The sequence below is a fragment of the Mirounga angustirostris genome, unplaced genomic scaffold (assembly GCF_029215605.1).
Source record: "Mirounga angustirostris isolate CCGP_5_RB_7025 unplaced genomic scaffold, mMirAng1.0.hap1 SCAF_15, whole genome shotgun sequence".
NCBI lineage: Eukaryota > Metazoa > Chordata > Mammalia > Carnivora > Phocidae > Mirounga > Mirounga angustirostris.
In genome coordinates, this window is record NW_026991723.1 from 81,313,961 (window position 1) to 81,337,679 (window position 23,719).

Sequence of the window (23,719 nt, forward strand, 5' to 3'; positions counted from 1 at the left end):
CAGTGGAGGCTTCCATAGCTGCAGTCCTGTCCTTACGTGAGCTCAGCGGGAACACGGCAGAATGGAAACCAGAGCCGCGATTCTGGACAGCTCCCCGTACTGAGAAGCGGAGATACTTGGGGCAGCAAGGAAATTGTCACTGATTGAAGCTTTGGTCTTCATTTATCCAATATTTGCCCCAAATCCGTGTACCCCAATATTACACGGATGGAGAAAATGGTATTATGTATATTTCTTTTTTTTTAATTTTTAAAATTAACATATAATGTATTTGTTTCAGGGGTACAGGTCTGTGATTCATCAGTCTTACACAATTCATAGCACTCACCATAGCACATACCCTCCCCAATGTCCATCACCCAACCACCCCATCCCTCTCACCCCCTCCACTCCAGCAACCCTCAGTTTGTTTCCTGAGATTACAAGTCTCTTGTGGTTTGTCTCCCTCTCCGGTTTCTTCTTATTTCATTTTTCCCCTCCTTTCCCCTTTGACCCTCTGTCTTGTTTCTCAAATTCCTCATATCAGTGAGATCATATGATACTTGTCTTTCTCTGATTGACTTATTTCGCTTAGCATAATACCCTCTAGTTCCATCCACGTCGTGGAAAATGGCAAGATTTCTTTTTTTTTTTTGATGGTTGCATAATATTTCATTGTATATATATATACCACATTTTCTTTATCCATTCATCTGTTGATGGACACCTAGGCTCTTTCCATAGTTTGGCTATTGTGGACATTGCTGCTATAAACATTGGGATGCACGTACCCCTTCGGATCCCTACATTTGTATCTTTGGGGTAGATACCCAGTAGTGCAATTGCTGGGTCGTAGGGTACCTCTATTTTCAACTTTTTGAGGAATGTCCATACTGTTTTTCAGAGTGGCTGCACCAGCTTGCATTCCCACCAACAGTGGAGGAGGGTTCCCCTTTCTCTGCATCCCCGCCAACATCTGTCGTTTCCTGACTTGTTAATTTTAGCCATTCTGACTGGTGTGAGGTGGTATCTCATTGAGGTTTTGATTTGGATTTCCCTGATGCCGAGCGATGTTGAGCACTTTTTCATGTGTCTGTTGGCCATTTGGATGTCTGCTTTGCGGAAATGTCTGTTCATGTCTTCTGCCCATTTCCTGATTGGATTATTTGTTCTTTGGGTATTGAGTTTGATAAGTTCTTTATAGGTTTTGGATACTAGCCTTTTATATTATATATGTTTGTGTAATTAGGTAAGTTATAGTAATTATCTATAGTAGCAATCATTCACCCAATGATATCTACCATGTTTTGAAAACTCTAAAAGTCAGTCGATGATGACCATTCTATGCCACTTTCTGAGCCCTTCCGTTGCCAAGCGATGGACTAAACAAGCATTTGACATCAATCCTCACAATAAGTGTAAGAGATTGGTATTGTCTCAGTTTTTCTTTTTAAGATTTTATTTATTTATTTGAGAGAGAGAGCGAGCACAAGCAAGGGGAGCTGCAGAGGAATAAGGAGAAGTGAAGCTGACTCCCCACTGAGCAGGGAGCCTGATGCCGGGCTCGATCCCAGGACCCTGAGATCATGACCTGAGCCGAAGTCAGGCGTTTAACTGACTGAGCTACCCAGGTGCCCCAGTATTGTCTCAGTTTACAGATACAGAAACTGAGCCTTGAAGAACAACTTGCCCAAAGTCCGAGTTAGGCGACGCTCAGGATCACAGAATCCACAGCCCTAGACTCCAGCTGCCAAGCAGGGGCTATGGCAATCCTCTGCATGGGTTAGACCCTTCCTGGAGGGGTAGCATTGCAGGACCACTTCAGGGGTGAGTGAAGCACTGCTTTCGGAGTCTCCACTGCCTGCCTGAGGTTGGTGCAGACACGACGCCATTCAGGAACCAGAACGCAACCCAATGCAAGCTGAGAGCCTGGCTCCCTCGGGGAACGTGTCTCCCCCAGTCACAGGGCCAAACATTTCTCACCAAGAGTATAGCTGCCCCAGAAATGTGGAATCTGAAAGGAGAGAGTGACCCACAGGCCAGCTGGGCCAGCCTCCCACCCATGAGATTGTGCCACAATTTCATGAGATTATGTTTAGGATGAAATGAGATGCCTGCAAGTGCTTAGCTCAATGACTACCACGTTAGGTAGCAGTGATGAACAGGTTTCATCTCTCCCTCACTCCTTCATGCAGTACATTTTAAGTTGGAGTCACTATATGTACTAGGCTCTGGGGATAAGACCCAAATTCAACCTTCAGGGCCAGGTTTTGGGGGGAAATCATTGGTTCATTAATTAACCCAATCCACAAGCATTTACTACTGAGACATGACAAAGACATGTTCTGCAGTAATTACAGTGATGCCGACAAGCAAAAGTCACACTTTGCATGGTGTTCCCCAGTGAAGAAAGTGCTTTTGCACTTGGCAGTGGATCCTTGCAGGAAAAGCAGAGTCTGATGAGTCAAGTGACTTGCCTGGGATCACTTGAGCCAAACTTGTGGCAAGTGCACAAGTTTGGCTCAAGTGTCGCTCTCCGGTACCAAACCCTGGCCTCTCCCTCCTCTACCTCTCACTTTCCCTGGCTCTGCCTGGGCCCTTTGGCGACAGAGAGCAGGGTCCCCAGGCAGCCCTGCTCCACTTTAGAAAACCCTGATTATTAGGAACTTTTTGCTAACATTTACCCCAAATCTGCCTTGCGGGATATTCTGTTAGTCTCGGCTCTCCACTCTGGAACCGTACTGAATCAATGTGCTCCTCCCAAGAGAACCTCCCTTCATGTGAGAATAGTTACCAGTCACCCCCAACCTGCTCTGCCCCAGCTTACATGGCCCGAGACTTCAGTTCTTCCATCTGGCAGAGCTGCCAGCCCTTCTCCAGCCTGATCCCTATGTTTTCCCCTCTGGGCAGTCTGTACCGCTCTAGTCACCCAATGGCACTGGAATCGTCTATTACAGTGTCATTGCCAGCCTGCTGGGAGCTCCCCAAGGCCACCACCAAGAATCACACTATGGTTGCTCTCACCGAGTGCTCACCATGTACTGGGGGCTGTAGTAGACACTTCCCATTTATTACCTCAACCATGCACGATAGGTACTGTTATTTAATTTCCATCCCTGGGCCTGGAAAAGGGTAGGGGCTTATACATTTCTTTAGAACTGAACGGAACTCCAACCATTCATATCCTCAAAATCTGGTGCCAAGGGGTATGGTTTCTCCACCAGGACAGAGGCAAGAGAGTCTGACCTAAGCACAGAGTGTGTGATGAGGACCTTCTCCAGGGAGCCTCACTCCTCATGGCAATGCTCAAATGCTCGCGGGTCAAGGGAGAAAAGCAAATGTCATTACAAAAACAAAACAAACAAACAAATAGAACCAAAGCAAAACAAAAAATGCAGCTGTGTGGGCGCCTGGGTGGCTCAGTTGGTTAAGCGACTGCCTTCAGCTCAGGTCATGATCCTGGAGTCCCTGGATCGAGTCCCGCATCGGGCTCCCTGCCGAGGAACCTCCCTCTGACCCTCCCCCCTCTCATGTGCTCTCTCTCTCTCATTCTCTCTGTCTCAAATAAATAAATAAAATCTTTAAAAAAAATGCAGCTGTGGCTAGATATTAGCAATAATAGTTGCCAAGAAAAGGGGCGCTCTGCTGGTTAACCCCAAATGTCAATGACAAGACAGCTGCAAGGGGGCCTTATGGGGCCTCCTTCCGGGCTTTGAGATGTTACTAGCTCTTCTCACATGAGCGGGCTTGCCCGTGTAGGTGGGCAAACGCTGTGATGGTAACATGGGAATGATGCAGCCTCGCAGGGTTGTGCGAAAGACTAGACAAGAAAGTAGCTGGCCACGGTAACCCTCCGTGAATGCGACATTGGTGGCAGTGACTGGAAGGACTAGAGCAAACAGACGGTTTTTTTCTTGAGTGCCCTTCAAGGTCTGCCTCTGGCAAATGGAGCTGGCCCTCGGAGTCTGATGGCAGCATTTCAGCCTGGGTCAAAGCCCTGCTAATGGTTTTTCGGCATAAATTAAAGGGAGGGAAGACCTTCTAGTGGCTGCTACCGAATTACATGACAGTTTCCAGGAGAATCTACAAAAATAGCTGGAATCAAAGGAATGGTCATTCTGATGCAAGGAAGTCTCTCGTTAATTAATTTCTTCTTCCCTTCTGGGTCATGGATCTTCTTTGTAAGAGCGGATAGAGAAGACATGTATCACAAGCCACCAGGTACCCCCCAGCCTATGTAAAGAGGCCTACATCCGGGGCCCGAACACTACTGTATAGCAAGGGGATTCAATACTTTATTAATACCACACCACAAATAATAATACTTCTTTATATTTCTATAAAAGTGTATCATTTACAAAGGACATTTCTACACGTTATCTCTTTTGACTCTCTATTATTTATCGAGCACTTACTTTGTGCCTCGCATCCTAACAGATTATCTCACTTGACTTTCCCAGTGATGGCCTCTTTCTCCTGCTTTGCAGGTAAGGTGTAGAGAGGTGAAGGAATTCATCTCTGATCACACAGCTTCTAAGTGGAGACTAGGGTTTTGAACCGGGTCTGTCAGACTCCAGAGCTTGTCCTTTTACCCCACGCCCACTCTGCTTCCTGTGACATAAGTATCATTGTTTTGGGGGGGGAGGGGAGACACTGTTTTTCTACCTTAGATATTTCTTTCCATGTGACAGGAGGGCCTCAGCATAACATCTTTGGACTCTCTCTGCCCCACCTCACTCTACCCCTGAGGAAATTAAGGTCCTTTTTTGATTAGTGAGTGTGGAGAGAGAAACTGGGGGGAAGCCCGTCAGCCCTTCCTCCTGTCCTCTTGGGGGCACAGGTTCTGCCACCAGGGCTCGCTCTGGTTCCCGCCATCCTGCTGGTGCGGGTGGGAAACCGGGCTCTCAGGACTCTCTGGACTCAGCAATGGGAGGCTCATTCACCTCTGGACACAAGACACATTCTCCAATGTCACCTTTTCCATAATAACAGTGATATTTTGGCCCTCAGCCCCTTTATTCCTTTGTCTTATTCCTGATCACTTCAGATTTTAGGCAGAAAAGAGGGCTGTGGATTGGGCCTTCTTCAAAGATTCTGACCATTACGATCCCCCTTTCACAGAGAAAGCCTGGAAAGGGCCAGAGCGCTTTCCTAAAGAAGAGGTAGCTTAAATGTCAGCACGTATGTGACAAATTGCCCAAAACATTACTACGCTATATGAATGCAATCCCTGGAATTCAGAGTAGAACACAGAGTTTAAGGAGGAGAAAAATGGGAGAATGGGGTGATATCACCCAAAATAACTCAAATGTAAAACTAAAAGAGAAAACACAGCTTCAAATGACTACATCATAAATCAAGATGAAGCCATGCCCCTACCAATTCTGAGATCTTAATCTGAGGTAATACATAAAGCAATTTGGATGCCACTAAGAGCCCAGAATAGAAAATTAACCAAAGCATTTCTCAACTACTAAAAAGGAGCCAAGAGCCAGTTTATGGAGACTGCCTGCCCCCCAGAAAAGAGCCAACAACAAACTTGATGTGGGGTACAACCAACCTCAGAAACTAAGCACACATTTTGGGGTAATTTGGAACTCATCCAGAGATTTGCCTGCCCCCAAAGTTGTACCAAAATGTCCATGTAAACAACAAGCCTGAGACTAGTTACCATTATTACCAATAACTGAGCCAACAGAGTGTTAGAACAGAAAGGGTTCTCAGCAATCAAGCCCAAGCCCCTCAGTGAAGAGATAAGAAAGTCCACATGCTGGAGCTGGGCGAGGGAGCCGCACAGAATCCGCTTCCTGTCTGCAGGCCCCGGCACAGGCCTGGATACAGTATGTGGCAGAGAGCAGCTCTGTGGCAGAGCCAAGATGAGGGCCCGGATCTCCCACACCAGCATGCCTTCCCTTTCTTACAGCAAGGTTGGGCTGTTCACCTCACTGACATCATGCATACACACAATCAGGCTGTCGTAGGCCAATCCAACAGGCTTCCAAGACCGGAGGAGAGATTTCCCACCAACAAACCACTGGTAGAATGAATGCTAAGATCCAAACCACGGGAGGCCTTGTCCACATTCCCAGTTGCTAAGCACAGGGAGGAGCACCATTCCGGGGATCCTAAGCGCTGGTTCGCCAACTTCAAGGATGCTAGCAATGAACTTGGATTGAGAAGAACATGCAAAGCCTCCTAATGTCCCCCCTGATGAAGCAGCCAGATTATCAAAGCACCAAAAAAAAAAAAAACGGCCTTCTGTATCAGAACTATTTTTAGCAACACAATCCCGTTTCTCCAAACTAATTAACATTGGTAACCAGGACTAAAGTGTTTCTTCTGAATGCAACGGAGAAGCAAATCATCCTGTTTGGAAGCAAGAAGCTGGGTGGCAAGAGATCGTCAAAAACACATTTAGTGCAAGTGCTTACACTCTGGATGATAAACACCACTTCCAATTAAGCCACCCTCAAATATCTGGCACCTAATACCTGGTGGTTTAAAAGCAACTGGCAAAATTTGCAGAGTCTCAGTGTTTTTAAAGGATGAAATGTTCCTTTTTAGTTTTTATATCTCTCTTTTTTAAAGGCAACAAATCACGAGCACTTAGAAAATCACAGCATTTACAGGCTGCAGTAGACTCTGGAGATGAACAAGCTACAGCCCAGAGAAGGGTGGGGAGCCCCAAAGTCCAGCTCAGGGTGAGGCCTGGGATCCTGACTCCTAACCCACATCATCTCCCTTACAGACAGAGCTGCCTTTCCATGAGAAGACTGTTCTTTCATTTTTCTTTCTCTTTCTTCTTTCTTTCCTTTCTTTCTTTCTTTCTTTCTTTCTTTCTTTCTTTCTTAAAGAGATTTTATTTATTTATTTGGGGGGGAGCACAAGTGGGGTAAGGGCAGAGGGAGAGAGAGAGAATCTCAAGCAGATGCCACACTGAGCGCAGAGCCCAATGCAGGGCTTGATCTCAGGACCCTGAGATCACAACCTGAGGCAAAACCAAGAGTCAATGCTTAACCCAATGAGCCACCCAGGCACCCCAGACTGTTCTTATTAAGGTCCCCATACCCACGCACAGCAAAGAGAAGTTCTGGAAAATCCATGGTACCCATTTTCATTATGAGGCACAAATTGAACAAATTGTTTTGCATCAGGGATTACCTTAATTAAACTATTTATATGAGTACCGTTGATTTACTTTAATCTTGCTAAACTTCATTAAAATGTTCATTTACTTATGTAAATTCCTCTTGGCTCACATATCTTAAAAAAATAAAACACATATAATTTGCATGGTGGAAAATTGCATTCCTGATATATGTCCATCTGTATGAATTATAATGATAATAATAGTAATAATAATTACCATTTATTGAACTCTGCACTCGGTGCTGTGACAGGCATTTTGTATAATGACAGCAATAAGGGTAATTGTCAAATAACTATCACTTATTATACTTATGTTCCATCATTATGCTACAGATTTATGTATTTTTATTCATTTAACAATCACAATAATTCCGTTAAAAGCAGTTATTATTATTCCTTGCACTTTAAAGATGAAGAAACCGAGACTTTGAGAAGTTAAGTAACTACCCCATGTTTCACAGTGGCAAGAGGAAAGAAAAGTCAAGATTCAAACCCAAGCCCACTGGATTCTAGAACCCTTTGTCGCCTCTACAACACTACATCTCCATTTATAAAAAAGTATTGCTCCAAGTTCCAGTGCCAGGAAGGACATTTACAGATCCAAGGACAAACTAAATGGGGCTAAAATGACCTGTTCCCTAGAAATGTCTTAGACTCCTCCACGGTTTTGGACAAAGTTACTCTGCCACCAAATTTCCCCAAAGACAAATAGAGCTCATGGCTCAGGATAATCAGATAATGCTGAAATGGGAAGTGGATCAGAACTACAAAGAAATTTGGGAGTGAAACACAACTTGTCTACTGTATTTTTTAAAAATACATTTTAAACTAGTCACGAGGCCAGGAAGCATTCATTTCCATTTGCGATAATGAAATGGCTAAAATCTGCAACCTGTTGTATTTACTGATCGTGAACGATGCATTCCTAGAAGGACCTAAGTTCGAATCAGTGGCCCCACGAGCTGTCATGTTACAGCGCAAAACCAAATAAATGAGACAGAAATGTTGCTGTTGCCTAGAGAAAAAATTTTCCCCACCACTTGCTCTGTGGTAGGGGAAGGCTCAAATACATCTAGGAAGAATACATCTAGGACTTGGCCTGCAAACCAGCTGGAAGAGGAAGAAGAGAGGAAAAAATCGGCAACATTTCCCCCTCGTTGGAAGAACCATTTCAAAGGGGGTGGGTTGTGCCTTAAAAGTTAGATTTTACAATCATTTCATATTGACTCATCTTTTTTTTTTTTAAAGATTTTATTTATTTATTTGACAGAGAGAGCGAGAGAGCACAAGCAGGGAGAACAGTAGAGGGAGAGGAAGAAGCAGGCTCCCCGCCAAGCAGCGAGCCCGATGTGGGGCTCGATCCTAGGACCCTGAGATCATGACCTGAGCCAAAGGCAGACGCTTAACCATCTGAGCCACCCAGGCGCCCCCATATTGACTCATCTTAAGAAGCCTGCACAGAAAGGCAGGGAAAGGAAACATTAAATAAAAACGTGAATTTATGCAGTGTTTCTGCTTTGCTTTTTCAATCCTGTGGTCGTATGCAACACCCATGAGTAGGGTTGTATCACTGGCCAAAGTGTTTCCAGTGGCCTCCCTCCCCAGGGGCCTCATCCATCTCTTTTGCATAAGGATGAGTCCTCCTGACTACCCAACTGAGAGCACAGTGCCAGACGCCAACAGGGGCGGAGGGTCTGGGGTGGACACAGGCCCAGGGTTGGCAGGCAAGTGGTTCTCAAAGAGTTGGGTTGTGCCTGGACCAGCAGCATCTATATGACCTAGGACCCTGTAAGAAATGCAGAACAATCAGAACGCTGGGGGTGGGACTCGGCCATCTGGCCTCAAACAACCCTCCCCTCCCCCGGGATGGGGGCTCCTAACAGGCTGCTAAAGTTTGGGAACCACCCATCTACAGACCGTGCAGCCTCGCCCCTCTGCCCCTACTCAGTTGTGGGCTCTCAGGGCCTGCCTCTGAGGACTCTGCCTCTATCCAGCCCTATAGCCCGTACTGGCCTCAGCAGAGAGCACCAGTAGAATGGGGCCTGGGGTGGGGGGGCTTGCTGACTCAGACCCAGAGTCCGATGCCCAGCTGTGCCATCCCAGCTACCACGCTGGGATTCTAATAGGGCTGTGGTTCTATCTCAAACTCCAGGCTATGTGGCTGAGGCCTGGTCACTGCCCCTCTCTTCCCACCCCCAGCCCCCACCCCATGCCCAGGGGAGGCACTTATGCTCTCTGTCCTTCCCAGGTTGGCTGGATAGCCTGAAATCAGAAGGCTCCTCCTGCCACCGCACAGGGACTCCGCAGCACTCTGCCGTAGACTCCCTCCACTACCATGGAATTGAGAACCCCGGCCCAGATTATAATTTGGGCTGCTGGCCCCGTCCCGCCCCTCCCCAGCCGCTCGCCATCTCCCCCAGTTTCCTGGTTTTGCTCCTTCCTCTCAGCCTGCCACTGAGACCCCAGGAGAGCTCATGGCCAAGCATCCCCGAGATAACTAAGCACCCCCACTTAAGAATCTTGCAGAAGATACTGCACTTCGACCTGGCAACCAGCCCCTGCCCTGGGCTCTCCGCTGGAGAGGGTCCTGCTTCAGCACAGCTCTGGCCGCCCCCCTCCTTGTGGGGCAAGGAGTCCTCTAGGCCAAGCACACGTGCCTACATGGGGTCTGTGCCCCACAGCTTCTGGTACCCAGGACGCTGTTGTCCCCTCCTAAACGGCCGAGTCCATCCTTTCAAGGGCCAATGTGCTTCTGGTGTGCTCCCCCAAGACCTGACGGATAGCCCAGTTGACCCGCTGGGGGTGGGGCTTGGTGCGGACAGAGCTTAGGCGTGAGACCTGGGGAATCTCCTGACCCCTTGCAATGGTGGGCGGAGTCAGGAGTGGGAAGAGGAGGAGGGGCTGGTAGGAGGCTCAGATCTCAATGTGTACTCTCTCTCAGGCCCCACTAACGTCAAGGGCAGGCCTGCATGCAGGCTGACCACAGGTTTCATGTACACAGTAGGAACTCAAGAGATGCTGTGGAATGAGTGTACCTGGAGACCTGCTTTGGTCCCTATGTGATCCTTGTAGCCACCCGTTGTCGCATTGTGCAGAAGAAGACACGGGACTCAGAGAGGTCAGGCAACTTGCCCAAGATCACAGCCTGGAACTGAACCTACGTCTGTTTGATCCCAGAGCTGGTGCTCCTTCCCTGCTTCTGGCCAGTTAGCCTCAGCTTGAATACTTCCAGCTACATGGAACTCACTACTCCTTTGGGTCAACCTTTATCATTTCAGGCCAAGTAAGGTTGTTTTTTTTGGTTTGGGGTTTTTTTTTTTCCTTGAGCTTAAATAAATCTCTCTGCATATCTCCTCCCTGTTTCCTTGTTCTGCCCTTTGGGGTCTGTGGGTTTATCCCTCTCCCACACAACCACCACAACCATGCAAGCTAAAAATGGACATGCCGGCCCCTGGGGTCTTTTCTTCTCCTCCACCCTTTCCTCTGAGCACGGGGATGTCCAATCCCACTTCCTAACCAGGCCTCTGAGGATAGATTCTAGTCGCTCTCCCTTACGGAGCCTTGGAGAGGTCCTGGTGTGCAGAAATGCACCTGTCAGGAGCCGGGGGCTGGCAGATGTATGCACACAGGTAAGTGTTCCCATCGCTGGCCATTGCCCCCTCCCTGATGTGTAGACTCCCAAACCCCAGGCCTGTGGAACGTCGCCTGGTCTCTGCAGGGGCTAACCAACCTATCCCCTTTCTTGAGTCCTCCTTCACCCTCACGGCTTATCAGACTCATCCTGAGTCCTATCCCCTCATCCTCCTAAATACCCAGTGGCTGCAACATTTCCCTCCATCCCCACCACTGACACCCAATGCACACAACCACCGTCTCAAAACTCTCAGCTGCCCCGCGCCCACGCTCGCCTCGCTCCAGTTTGGTTTTCCTGCTGCGGCCGAATCTCAGCATGCTGCCCTGCTGTTTAAAACATTGCTGGGGGGACAGAAACAAAATGTGGGGTCTGACCCAGTAGGTCCGGCAGCATCTGGCCCTGTCTCCCGACTCCCTCCGTGCTTACGTGCTATAATCCAGCCATGCTGGGCTTCCTTATTTCACCTGTAAAACTGCTCTAGCACACATGTGGGATAGTGCGTAAGACAGATGTGTGCACTTACAGAGAAATTCCAGCACTTACTGGGCCACCGCCTGGATGAAGAATTAGAGCGTGGCCGGGGTCTCTATCGCCCACCTGTGTCCCTCTCAGGTCACACCCTGTCTCCCTATCCCTCCCCAGAAGTAACTCTCCACAGCTTTCACATCCTGTCCTTGCTTTTCTTCATGTTTTTGCCACTTAGGGTTACATCTCTACAAAATACAGTTGAGTTTTGCCTGTTTTAAATTTTATTTCATTGGAACCATACTGTAGATATTCTTTGGCTCAACATCCATATCAATGCACAGAGGTGTGGCCCACACATTTCCATTGACATAGAGTACTCCAGTGAGTGAATATCCACAATTGGTGCATTTCTGTTGGGGGACAGTTAGACTGTTTCCAGCTTGGAGCTCTTATGAGCCAAGCCGCTGGAGTTCTGGACTCCTTTCTGTGCCCTGAGAGCCCCATGGGGTCCTTGTAGGGACTTGTTTTCTCTGCCCAGGCCCCTCTCATGGCCTCCATCCTGCTCACCTTGCTGCACCCTGCACCGCGCAAAGGCTCAGGGGCACTGCTGACCCAGCCTCAAGCACAGGACCACATGGAAAGATCCCTCGACACTCACTCATTCATGCACACATGCATGCACTCATGCATGTGTTTGCAGCTTCTCCGGGCTGGCCCCTGGTGCTGCAGAGGCTTGGACCATCCGGAGGAAGAAAGTGATCCTCTCCAAGCAAATGAAGACATCCACCCCACCCCCCCATCCCCCCCACCCCCGGCTGGGAGTGCACTCACTGAGCAGCTGAGCCTCACTGTGGCTGTGAGCGCCCCCAGAGGGGGGTGAGCTTGGGGGTGGGTCCCAGGGCTCTAAGTTGCTCAAGTCCCACCTCTTCCCACCCCTTGACATTAGCCTTTGTGGGGAGGGTTGCCAGGGGCTCTTTTGCTATTGAAAATGAAGCAAACAATGGAAATTGAATAAAAAGGACCGAAAGCAACTGGAGAATATTGCCCACCATTGAGTGTGACATCCAAGGGCTTTCAAATGATGACTAAAACTGGCTTTAATTTTGATCTTTCATTTCTTTTAACCTAGCAGATAATTAGAGGGAAATCAAATCCATCCTCGCAGCCAAAGATTAACCTGTCACCGCTGGAGCTCCCTTCCCACTTACTTTGCCCACCTCTTCCTTCACGCTGTTTTTCCCTTAAAAAAGAAAGTCCCCAGGTTACACAAATTGTTTGGTTTATTTAAATACACTCAGATTAGACATTTCCCGAAACAAATAGTCTTTTAGGAATAAGCAGCATTTTTCTCTCCCTCCAAATTAAGAAGTTCTCATTGCTTTGCAGCTTTAGAAACAACCTATTGCAAACTCCTTGTTACAGATGAAGAAACCAAAGTACAGAAAGGGGAGGACGTTCTGTCCCATTTTCAGCTGTCAATGGCAGTGCCTGGATTCACCCCAGAGCATCTGACTCCGGGGCGCCCACTCTCACCCACAGCACTCTCCTACCTGTGCGTTCAAAACATGAGTGGGTCTCCTCTCCTGCTTCCTCAGGGGCTCCCTCCATGCTAAGACAACATCCTAAATTGCACACACAGCTTTAAGCACAAGATGCTGGAAATAAACTAAACATTCCCCAATACGGAGGCTGATTCTAACCCAGCCGCTGATGCAAACGATGCTTTTCCCCCCAAGCACGAAGGTGAAATTGCTATCATGTACAAAGGAAAAAAATAAAAACAGCACACAAAAATTATATAGATCGGATGGCCTCACCTATAAAACAAAATAGAAGAACATACTATTTTTGTGAACTAAAAAGTTAATAAAGGTTAACTCTGGGTACTTGAATCTGAGGGAGATTTTTCTTTCATGCTATACACTTTCCAGTATTTTCTAATTTTTCTTATAATAAGCACATACTAACTTTATAATGAGGAAAAAAAATTAATAGGAAGTGAGTAGCAGAGAAGAAGCCTCTGTCCTCTCCATCTAAGGGCCCTTTTGGAAGCATGACTGGTGGTCCTGGCCTGCCATGAACCTCTCCAGCCCTGCCTAACCCCCGCCCCCCACCCTGCCCGCCTCCATCCTTCCTCCCCAAAACTTGTTTTCTCTTTTCTCACCAAATCCAACCCAAGGGAACATAAGCCCCACCTCCCTCAAGAAGGGTGCCTTGACCACTCCAGGCCAGCTATTAGCTGAATTATTGGAAACTGCCGTTCTTGTAGGTCCAGAAAAAAAGGTCTAATATCAACCATTTCATGGGATTCCCCCTAATCCTTGGCTCACCCTGCCTTCTTCTGAACTGTCCATAGGTTTGCAGTCTGGGACGCACAGCCACGCACAAATAAGTTTCTGTCTGGTCTTGTTCTCTCTTGTGCCATGTGTAGATCCTGCTGTATGTTGATGTTTTCCACGCATTGGCTCCCATTTTATTCATTCTGGTTTTGAGCATTACTGGAAATGAAGTAACCACCTAGCTGGCCACAGAGCTTCCTCACAGGAGATAACCCATCACTCATACACACCTACTCCTGTTCAGTACTTAAAGATAAAAAGACGAGTCCTGGCCCAGAGTTTACAGTAAAGGCCTGAACCCACCCAGGTAATGATATGATAATACCCGGTGGGCACACATCTCTTTCGTGTGCTAAATAGTTTCACCTCCATTCTCTTCCAAGGCAAGAGCTAAGCAGACCTGGCATTCCCTTGCTTTCATTCTTGGTTTTATTTCTGATGAGGAAACCAGGTGCAGGAAAGTACAGTGACTTATCCAAGGCCAAGAAGAACCAGTACCAAAACCTCAGTCTCCTGAACCCAGGCCACACTGCCTCCTTCCAAAAAGCTAACAACTCCTCATTTAAAAGCACATGAACATTTAAGGCTCACTGAAGCAACTCCTAAGGAAATCTCCAAATACATTTGCTACCCCCACCACTACCTGGAATGACTCTGGAAGGGCCCCCGCAGAATTCCGCACCACCCCATAATGGTGCCTCACTGGCCATATGCTTGTCTAGTGTCCCATCTGCTCCCAGCTGGGGGGAGAGGGACAGCGGGCCTGCCTGCTGGCAGAGGGGCTCGGCTCCTGCCTAATGGTCTCTGAAATGACACTCTTACTCAGCTCAGGAAATTCCACCTTCCCCATAAGTCTCGGAAATGGTTCCTGCTCAACAAACTTCATGCAAAAGAGGCTTTTACTGGTTACTTCTGACTTAATGTTTAAACACTTTCAAATGAAAGAGAGTTGTCTGGTTTTATTTCTTGCCCGTAACATAATGCACTTATCATTAGCCATTTCCTGTCTGTTCTTACTTGAACAGCACACACATTTTTCTAGTTTGCTGACTGCCATCCAAAATGTGGGACGTTTCGAGGTACAGAGGGCTTAATGTATCTTAAAGCCGCAACACCCCAACCTTGGACAAACTGCTTCAGCTCCCTGTGGCTTCTGATGATAATAGGACTGTTGGGGTCTTCAACTGCTTGAAAACATAATGAAATTCCTGGCCTTCTCTCCAGGAAAAATATACAGATACACAAAATTTTATGTAGTTAATGGCCTCGCAGATACCGCGGATTGAGAACAAGCTTTGATTTTCTTAGCCTGCCATTCAAGGCCATCCCCCTCTGGCGTCTGGGTCTTCATCTGCTTCCCCAGCAACACCTCCTCTCTGTGAATCCACTTCATCCACCTGCCTTTCCAGCTGATTTGAACTCCTTAAGTTCCCCCAACAGAGCCCTGTGACTTTGTTTCCTCCACCAAGGACATCCTTCCATTTGTATGTTTCAAATATTACTCATCTTTAAACCTTAGTTCAAATGCCACCTCCTCCTAGCCAGATTTTTTTTTTAACTCTTCTTATCAGTAAATAATCTTTCCTTACAGTTTTCTCCCTTGGCAATCTGTCTTTTCCTTTAGGGCACTTCGTACTTTCTACCTTACAGATTCATTTGTATGTGTGGGTCTTGCCTCTCCCATCGGCCTGTAAGCTAATTCACTTTTGTAAGACTTCTCCCTGGCACAGAGTAAGTCAGTAAATACTCTAAAAGCCAATAGCTGGTTCTCTAATCCTTGCATGGTGTCAATGACATGCAATAAATATGCAAATATTCGTCTCTTTCTGACCCAGACTCCTGATTTACGTGAAATCTTCAAAGGGGCTCGGGGTCAGTGTGTGCTGATCTGTAGGGTCTTACCACAAAGGAATCCTTAGGAATCAATGAAACCCAGAATTTCAGCAAAATGTCAGCTGTACAAGCAAGATGGGCCATTGGTCAGGACGGTTAGATGATTGTTCTGAAGGACTGTTTGCAGAAGAGCACTCTCTGGTAAGAAAGATGGCATCCCGCATTCTTGAAGACATGTTTAGTCTAGACATTTTAGGAGTCTCTCTTCCCTCCCATTGAAGAGATTTCAGTAGGATATACTGCCAGTTTAAGTGGCAGGGGTCTGGGCTTGGAGGACCTCTGGTTCATGTGTTTTTGATATTCTTCTCCAGGACAGGACAGAGTTACATTCCTTGGTCTTGGTACAAAGCCCCAGCTGTGAAACTGAGCCACTGGGAGATTCCTTGGTCTCATTCCTCTTAGAATGTTCCACCTTTATCCCAGATTCTATGTAGAATCAACTTAATCTGGGGATTCATTTAATTTATTGGCTCTAAACATGGTGCAGGATCTGAGGGATATGCTTGGACTCAAGGTGAGAAGTGAAGCCTGAGCTCCCAGTGAAGCCTTCAGAGGACAAACCTCTCTGAATCTGGGCAAAAGCGGCTCGGACCAGCCTGAGTCCTCCCCTTTTAATCCACCAGGTTGTTGCTGTGATAGAAAGTAAGCGAAACTGGGAGAGGGCGGTGAGATGTTGCTGTGGGGAAAGGCGCTTCTGTGCCTTATATAAGCCGTGTTCCAAAATACAAAAGGCGCTTCTGAATAAGAGATGGGCCAGGCCGTCTAAATCACAGCTCCTGGGCACTACGTGGCAGCACGATATCGAAAAAGTCCCCTCCGATTCCTCCAAGCCTGTCTCTGGCTTCACTTACACTTCTCAGGGGTCCTAAGGGCTATGCTTCCTGAGAAAGGAACCTGGTTACCAGAAATACTTACATTCCGGAAAAGGAGAAAAATACCAGTAAAATGGCTCCCCAGGGCAAACCGACCCTCCAAAAATGAATCAGTTGATGGAACAAGCACTTTGTTTTTTAAATAATCAGGGAATACAATTTGTTCACTTCTGCTCTGGATAGGAGTTTTAAAAAAGATTAGGCTGCCCAAATCCCTTGAGCAAAGGAAAACTCTCCATTGATTTTCCTGATTGTTTTTTTCTCCTTATCTTACAAGCTTAGCTTTGAATGGAAGGCGAAGCTGGAGGTCAATGGAGCAACGTGGCAAAGCGAAGTGGACATTTGTGTCAAAGTCAGGAAACCAGGATCCGGTCCCCATGCTGCCTCTAACTAGCTTTGTGACTTCTTCGCCTAGGTTTTTGTCTTGTATGATTCACATGTGCAGAACCATCAGGTACATTCCTCAGATAGACTGCCTCAGAAGCTGGTGACTTACCTGTCACCACCAACAGAACTTCAAAGCCTGACTGACCACTTGGTGGGCCTAAGAACTGGCATTTGTCTAATGTCTTCAGATGTCATGAGGCTCTCTCCTCGGTGTCACTTCATATGATGACCATGACAATCCAGCCAAGGAGATACCTTGATTCCCATGTTAGAGACCAGATCAGAGAACAGGGCGCCTTGGCCAAGCTCATAGGACAGTGACGAGAGGTTAACAACATCCCCCAGACCAGGCTGATGCCGCACTCAGTGCCTCACCAGGACATAGGCTGCTCGTCTGCAGGACGCTTCAGAGGGAGATTCTGGAACCAGGGAGCTGACTGGCATGATGGTTTCTATCTCAATAAAATGAGGGGGTTGAAGTAAACCAGGAATTTTAAAAAATTTCTTGTAGCAGGAAAGATTCTTTGCTCTCAGATGAAATCTACAGAATGCCGAAATATAAAACAGTTCATTGCTTCCACCCAAAGGTCCACCAAGTGACAGATGGATAATATAACATGGTATATCCACATAATGGAATATTATTTGGTCATAAAAAGGAACAAAGCACCGATACATGTTACAACATGGGTGGACTTCAAAAACACGCTAAGTGAAAGAAGCCAGACAAAAATACTGTGTATTGTAGGATTCTACTTATACGAAGTATTTAGAATAGGTATATCCAGAGTCAGAGAGTAGGTTGGTGGAGGTGGGAATGAGGAGTGGCTGCTTCATGGGTATAGGGTTTCCTTCTGGGGTGACAAAACATTTTGGAACTAGGGTGGTTGCATAACATTGTGAATATACTAAATGCCATGGAATTTAAATAGCTAATTTTATATTATGTGAATTTTATCACCATATATGTGTGTGTACAGATATATGATGTTTCCAGAGTCCCAACCCATTAGCCTCCCCTTTCCCATGTCCCTTCAGTGCCTCCAAAAAAACCCTACTATGTAAATCAGAGTCACTAGATATTATAAAATGTATCAGAGTTCAAAAGAGTTCTCGTATGACAGCTATTTTATTCCTTCAGGGGCCAAAGCTATTTTCTCCTAATCCACAAAGAAATATGCCCGGGCCAGTGACATCTTGCTACTTGGAAACAGAATGTTCCATTGGCAACCAGCTCCAATGTCAATTCTAGTCCACAGTGACCCAGCAGCTTCAGTTTTAGGATGTCACTGGTTTTCAACTCAAAATTCTGCTTTAAGTATACCAGAAAAGATATGATAGCTAAGCTTTAATTTTGTTTTCTCATCCTCTAGTAGAGAATTTTATTGTTGAGTAGTGAACTAAGCATTTAAGTGGCTACTATTTATCGATAGGTTTCCTGTTTCATTTAAATGCCATTTCATAGAAAAGGACACCAAGGCTCACACAGCTCCACAACATCCCTGAGGTCAGAATTTGAATCTGGTATCTTCGAGCGAGGCTCCAGCTTGCCAAGATAGGTACCAGCAGTCACAATTTCTTGTTCCCCTGGAAGGCATGGGGACTGCTTTCAGTCCCACCAGGAAACTGAACCCAGCCCATAAGCCCCCGAGGTGTGTGAAGATGCTTCACACATGGACACAATCCCCCTCCATATCTTTCCGAGGAAGTTCAGAGGCATGAAGAGGTCAGGACATCTATCTACCATTTTTCTTCAATCTATATGGGGATAGTGAAGACTCACCTCACTGGTCTTGCTGACAATCTGTACTCAAGAAGGAATTAATGAGGGACACTTCAGACTCTCTTTTGCTAAAGAGTTGTAGCGAAAGGCTAGGGTTTCATTTGTTTTTAAAGCTTTAGGTCAGATCCTATTTAAACACAAAACACTCTGGTTTCTAAAGCTACCTCCCAACCCAGAAGTCTATGTGATGTTGTTTTCTGCAGCTGGAATGACATGGCCTCAGCTTTGGATACATATGATTCAGCACTACAACACTGGGCATTTTCTGTGGGCCTAAATACATTGCTTTTTCAAGTGATTCTGAAACATTTCTACACAGAGGAGTTGAGGATAATTTTAGCCTTTTTATCTGCATGATAAAGTTACCAAAATGGTAATAATAATTCTTTACATATAAATGTACTTTACAGATTACAAAGTACTTTCGTAGACTTTCGTAGACTCCCAATCATTGTTGGGAGTTTTTTAAGGTGAAATTTAGGAAAATTATCAGTAAATGACATTTGGCTACTAATATGCACCCTTGTAGGTAAGAAAAGGGGGAGCTAGAAGGGTTTTATATTAGAATCGAGGTCAGGTTCTAGAAGTTTTAACTGTTCCTGGTTATCAATAATAAAAAAAAAAAGCCCATGCTTCAGTTAAAACCAGCTTCTGCTACTTATGATTGGTAAGTTGTAAATGTCTTTCCCATTCTTCCTGTGGTCCTGTGCCCCCTCGCTATTCAGTTTTAGATCTACAGCTCACAGAGATGATCCAGAATGCCAGGTGTAGGTAAAGCAAAACACCTAAACCAAGAAAAAGAAAGCTAATCATGTTTCGGTACCATTTAGCGTGAAAATACAGTGATCCTCTTCTATCTCTTCCTATTTTTGGTGGCCACACAACGGCCTTCGAATTTGTTCCCACCAACACAACTGGAGCGCTCATGTGTCAAGGTCATCTTTAAAGATCTGTACTAGCTTGCCACACTGACATGGACAGCCCCCCAAGCCCCCCCAGAGTGCCGTACAGTCAGTCTCTGGAGACCTCATCTCTATCAGGGAGATCAGTAACCCTCGGAGAGTAGATTAGTTTTATTGCAATGAACCTGACCAAACTGCCCTCCGTCTGCTGCCTCCCCTTAGGGCTGGCGGAAGAAAGCCGTCGCGTGCCCGGACGAGTGGTCGCGCTCCCAGTTGCCGTGGCGTGTGAGCCACACCGAGCATGCGGGGGACCTGATGGGACGCCACTTTGCAGCTCTAATCGGTGGGAGCCACACCTGGCAGGACTGGCCCGACAGGCTGCAGGTGAACGTTCTCAGCCAAGTCTTGCCAGCAGGCGCACTCTGTGCCTCATGCGGTGAAGAACGCTCCGGAGGGGCGCTCAAGCGAGCAGCCACCGTCCAGCCGGACTCAGAATAAGACAAACACTCCTACAGAGTGACATTTCCTGCCAGGCAGCGGCACTCAACCTCGGCTGCTCGGTAGGATCCCCTAGGGAACCTGGAAGACTTATGTGGCCAGGCCTCCAGTTCAGGCTAATTAAAATCAGTGTCTCTAGAAGTGGGGGCCCTCACACTGGTGTTTATGATGGTTCTAGTGCGCAAGCCAGGGGAGAAGCACCACCGCAGAATATTCTAACAGTATCTCTGGCGTGAGCCCAGTTCGTGAGGTGGAGGACCTGCAGAACACCGCTTGCTCAGGAAGGGGAAGCCAGTGTTCCCTGCAGTCTTGGACCGTGCTGACAAGGGCTTTATTTGTCTGCGAGCGTTTAGGTCAATCTGATCTGCCGGGGGTACAAAGAGTGCTATTTGAAATGCCTGTCTTTGATTTTTCTGCCTCAAACAAGCATAACGATATTTACTTAACCCATACTTTGTGAGAGCTAGGAATTTGACAAAAACAAAACAAACAAAATACCCAAATGAGATGCCGCTCATTTCAGGGGTGATTCCATGGAGGGAGGGGCGGGGCACTCACTCCCACCAGCATCCCGGCCAGGGTAACCTGCCCCGGGGTGGGTGGGACAGAGAGAATTATACTGCTGTAAAGATGATAGAACTTCCGGAATTTCCTTAAATTGGCTCTGCAAACGTTGAAACAAAAAGCTTATAATGCAAGAGTATAAGCATCACGAAGAAGGTAAAAAGGAAATGATCTTTATCACATCCAAGTGGCCTGTGGTCCTCTCCTTGGCTTTGTTTTGCTCTCTCCCTAGGCTTGAGCATTTCCAAGAGAAGCACTATGTCACCAATAGTGGGTGAGAGGAGATCCCATCTCGGGGGGTGGGGCGGAGTGGGTTTGTGGAAGAGACTCCCTAGATTCAAGTAACAATCAGCTAAAAATTCATCAGCTGAATCCCAAACGTCGGATTCATATATATATCCATCTCCTGATTTTAAGTCACTATATTCAGAGGCTGATATCCAAAATTAAAATATGATGGATTAGCTGGTTTAATATGTTCATCTCACAATGTTACAAAGTCCTAAGAACCGAATGGCTAGGACATGGGGAGCAGAGTTGATAGAAATGAATGATATAAAAAATACTTACTGGTTCTCTCTTTTGTTCTTGAGTGGGTCCATGAGGCGCAGCGTGTCTCTGATCACGGCCACCTTCACTTCCTCATCGACAAGGCTGGGGACATTTTCAAACACCCCTGGAGAAAGCTTGAATGGGTAGGATTCTGTGTTTCAGTGGAGGGAGTGACTTGGTACCAAGCGACTCTATCAGCACCAGCTCATTGGCTGTACTGTTAGTTAGGTTTTGCTTATATGAATCTATAGAAGAGAATTTTTAAAGGCTCCCTTCATGCTATTTGTACAATGGCAATTTCCTTTAACAAATCGACAAAAGACATAAAGAGGAAATACATACATAAAGAGCACTCTGTTAATCTAATCATCAAAATCATACATGCTCGTTGTAGAAAATTTGGAAATATAGAAGGGGCTAAGAAAACTAAAAGAATCTACATAGTCCCCCAAAAACCCAATATTAGTATTTGGTGTATTTCCTTCCAGTCTTTTTTATGTGTGGGTGTGTTTTTTTAAGGGGGGAGGAAAAATATAACCACTGTTAAATGTACTATTTATCTTAGTGATTCAAGTATGTCGACATGGCTAAATCATATTCATAGCATTTCAATTAGCTCATCTCCTGAGGCTAACTAATTAGTTCATGTCAAAACTGATGGAAAGGCTCAGCTGTTCCTATATCCACAGACCTTAAAAATTGGAAGAACGGCATGCTGGGAAGTTACCATGGGTCGGATAGGTCTTATATTTATAGACTCTGCTCAGAGCTCAACCAAACTGAAATTATTTAGACTTGGGCAGAAGTTTGCTGTGCCAATTTGAGAATGTTGAATCTTGTTTAGCCAAGTGAGCAGCATGAGAGTGACCACATGCAGCAGTTGGGCAATTTATTCAAGGAGATATTCAAAGTACTTACTTCTTGCTCATGTTCGATTCTCATGCTGGGATTCGCATTTACTTCAAGTAGGATAGGCTTCAGGTTTTTCATTAGAAGAATGTCAAAGCCTAAAATCTGGGTGGGATAAACATAATTCAGGATTACTCCCTCTAGCTACAATTTCTTTTCAGGAATTGAGTATGGTATTAGGGTCATTAAGGTGACGATAAATCCAAACCTGACCCCCACCCTGGGCCTTGACCCTGGCTTCTCCTGTCCACGGCGCCTCTTCCTCGGGGTGTACTTCTTAGGCCAAATGGACAGCAGAACATTTTATAGGAACCTTGATAATGGGACGAGTTCTCATGGCGCATTTCAGCATTATCAGTGACCTCTTTCTTCCTTAACAGGTTTTTTATTATGTTAAGGATCAGCTGTGGTCCATCAATTTCTCCCCCTCCATCTGCTCTTCTCTATTAAGCTGCTTCTTAGCTAGATCTCTGAAAACCCAAGGCTACTTTTCTTAAGCTCAGGTGTACATCGGTATCACTGAAGGGGCCCTAACCACCACCCCTCCCCCAACCCACACCTGGAAGTCAGAATCTGTCAGAGGGGAACACAGGCAAGTGAATTTTGAAAACCAAGGCCCCTGCCCCTCCCTCTCCGGTGATTCCGATAGACCTTCTTAGCTAAGGAGAAGGGAATATTTATTAGGCGTCATTTACTATACAATGCACTGATTATTCATAATCTCATTTAATCCTCATGACAGTGTATTTGAAGGAGGGATCTGCTCTCGATTTTACAAAAGGAGAAACTGAGTCTCAGGCCAGTGGATTTCCCCAAAGACTGGCCCCTCACCATTTGTGGGATCCAGCGCAAGACAGAAACGGGGGTCCCCTTGTTCAAGAAGTATTGACAATTTCCCGATGGTGACAATAGAGCATTAAACCAGGCACCAAGCCCTTCTGGGTGTGGAGCACTGTGTCACCGCCTTGGCTCACACCCCAGGCTAACTCCAACACCATTTGTCCTTGACACCTGCCCTTCCGTCCAGAGGCTGCTTCAGGGGAAGCTTTGTCTTCTGGCCTCTTTCAGTTCCTCGCAAGCCCTAGGATGGGGTGAGCCACCCTGGCATCTCATTCCCTCTGCCTGAAACAACCCTTCCCCTACGTGATTCCTCCTGATCCTTGAGATCCCAGGTTCTAATTAGATTCACACTCGAACCATGAGGACGTCAGATTCTCGGGGGGGGGGGGGGGGGACTCTCATTAACTCTATAGGAGGTGAGAAGGTAGAAAGCTTCTAACAGAATTGATACAGTCCCAAAGTTTCAAAAAAATAAGATGGAGAATAACGGAGAGAGAAAGAAAAAGCGACAGCTGTGTCCCCATCTCTGTGGACACCAGAAGAAAAGGTGGGGGGAAATCCATTTACTTGTCTATATAGAATGTGCATTAGTTAGATGATAATTGTGAAACTGTAGTTTCATCCTTATTAATGAAACCAGAGCCTGAATGACCATTTTCGGAGGTAACTCAAGATGAGGTTATTCTTCAGTGAAGGGCAGTAAGGATGAGGAGTTGGAAAAAGTCATCCTGACTCTATTTTTCTTTCCCTGGTCACGAAAAGAAAGGAATGGAAATTTGGTAGAAAATGTTACATGCATTATAGATGCGCTGAATAATATATGACAAGTGGCTGTGAGTGATGAGCCCTTTAAGAGACTCTGGTGACATCATCAGTCTAACTTCAGACCTGGGCTGAGGCAAGTGGTGTTGATGAGGCTACAGAGAGCAGCAGGCTATGCGGCCCACGTT

At 46.4% G+C, this 23,719-nt stretch overlaps 1 protein-coding gene across 10 annotated transcripts in view; it reads right to left on the reverse strand.

The window, feature by feature from the left end:
* The window catches only part of TTLL11 (tubulin tyrosine ligase like 11), a 228,728-nt gene that overhangs the window by 102,808 nt on the left and 102,201 nt on the right, over nucleotides 1–23,719 (reverse strand). For all 10 annotated transcript variants that reach the window (XR_010407731.1, XM_064579516.1, XM_045883072.3 and 7 more), the window contains 2 exons: nucleotides 21,939–22,034; nucleotides 21,039–21,154 (listed from right to left, as the gene is read on the reverse strand). Coding sequence is in view for 9 of the 10 variants with exons in the window: in XM_064579516.1 (XP_064435586.1) it covers nucleotides 21,039–21,154; nucleotides 21,939–22,034 (212 nt within the window). In the remaining variant the exon portion in view is untranslated. The remainder of the gene's footprint in view (nucleotides 1–21,038; nucleotides 21,155–21,938; nucleotides 22,035–23,719) is intronic.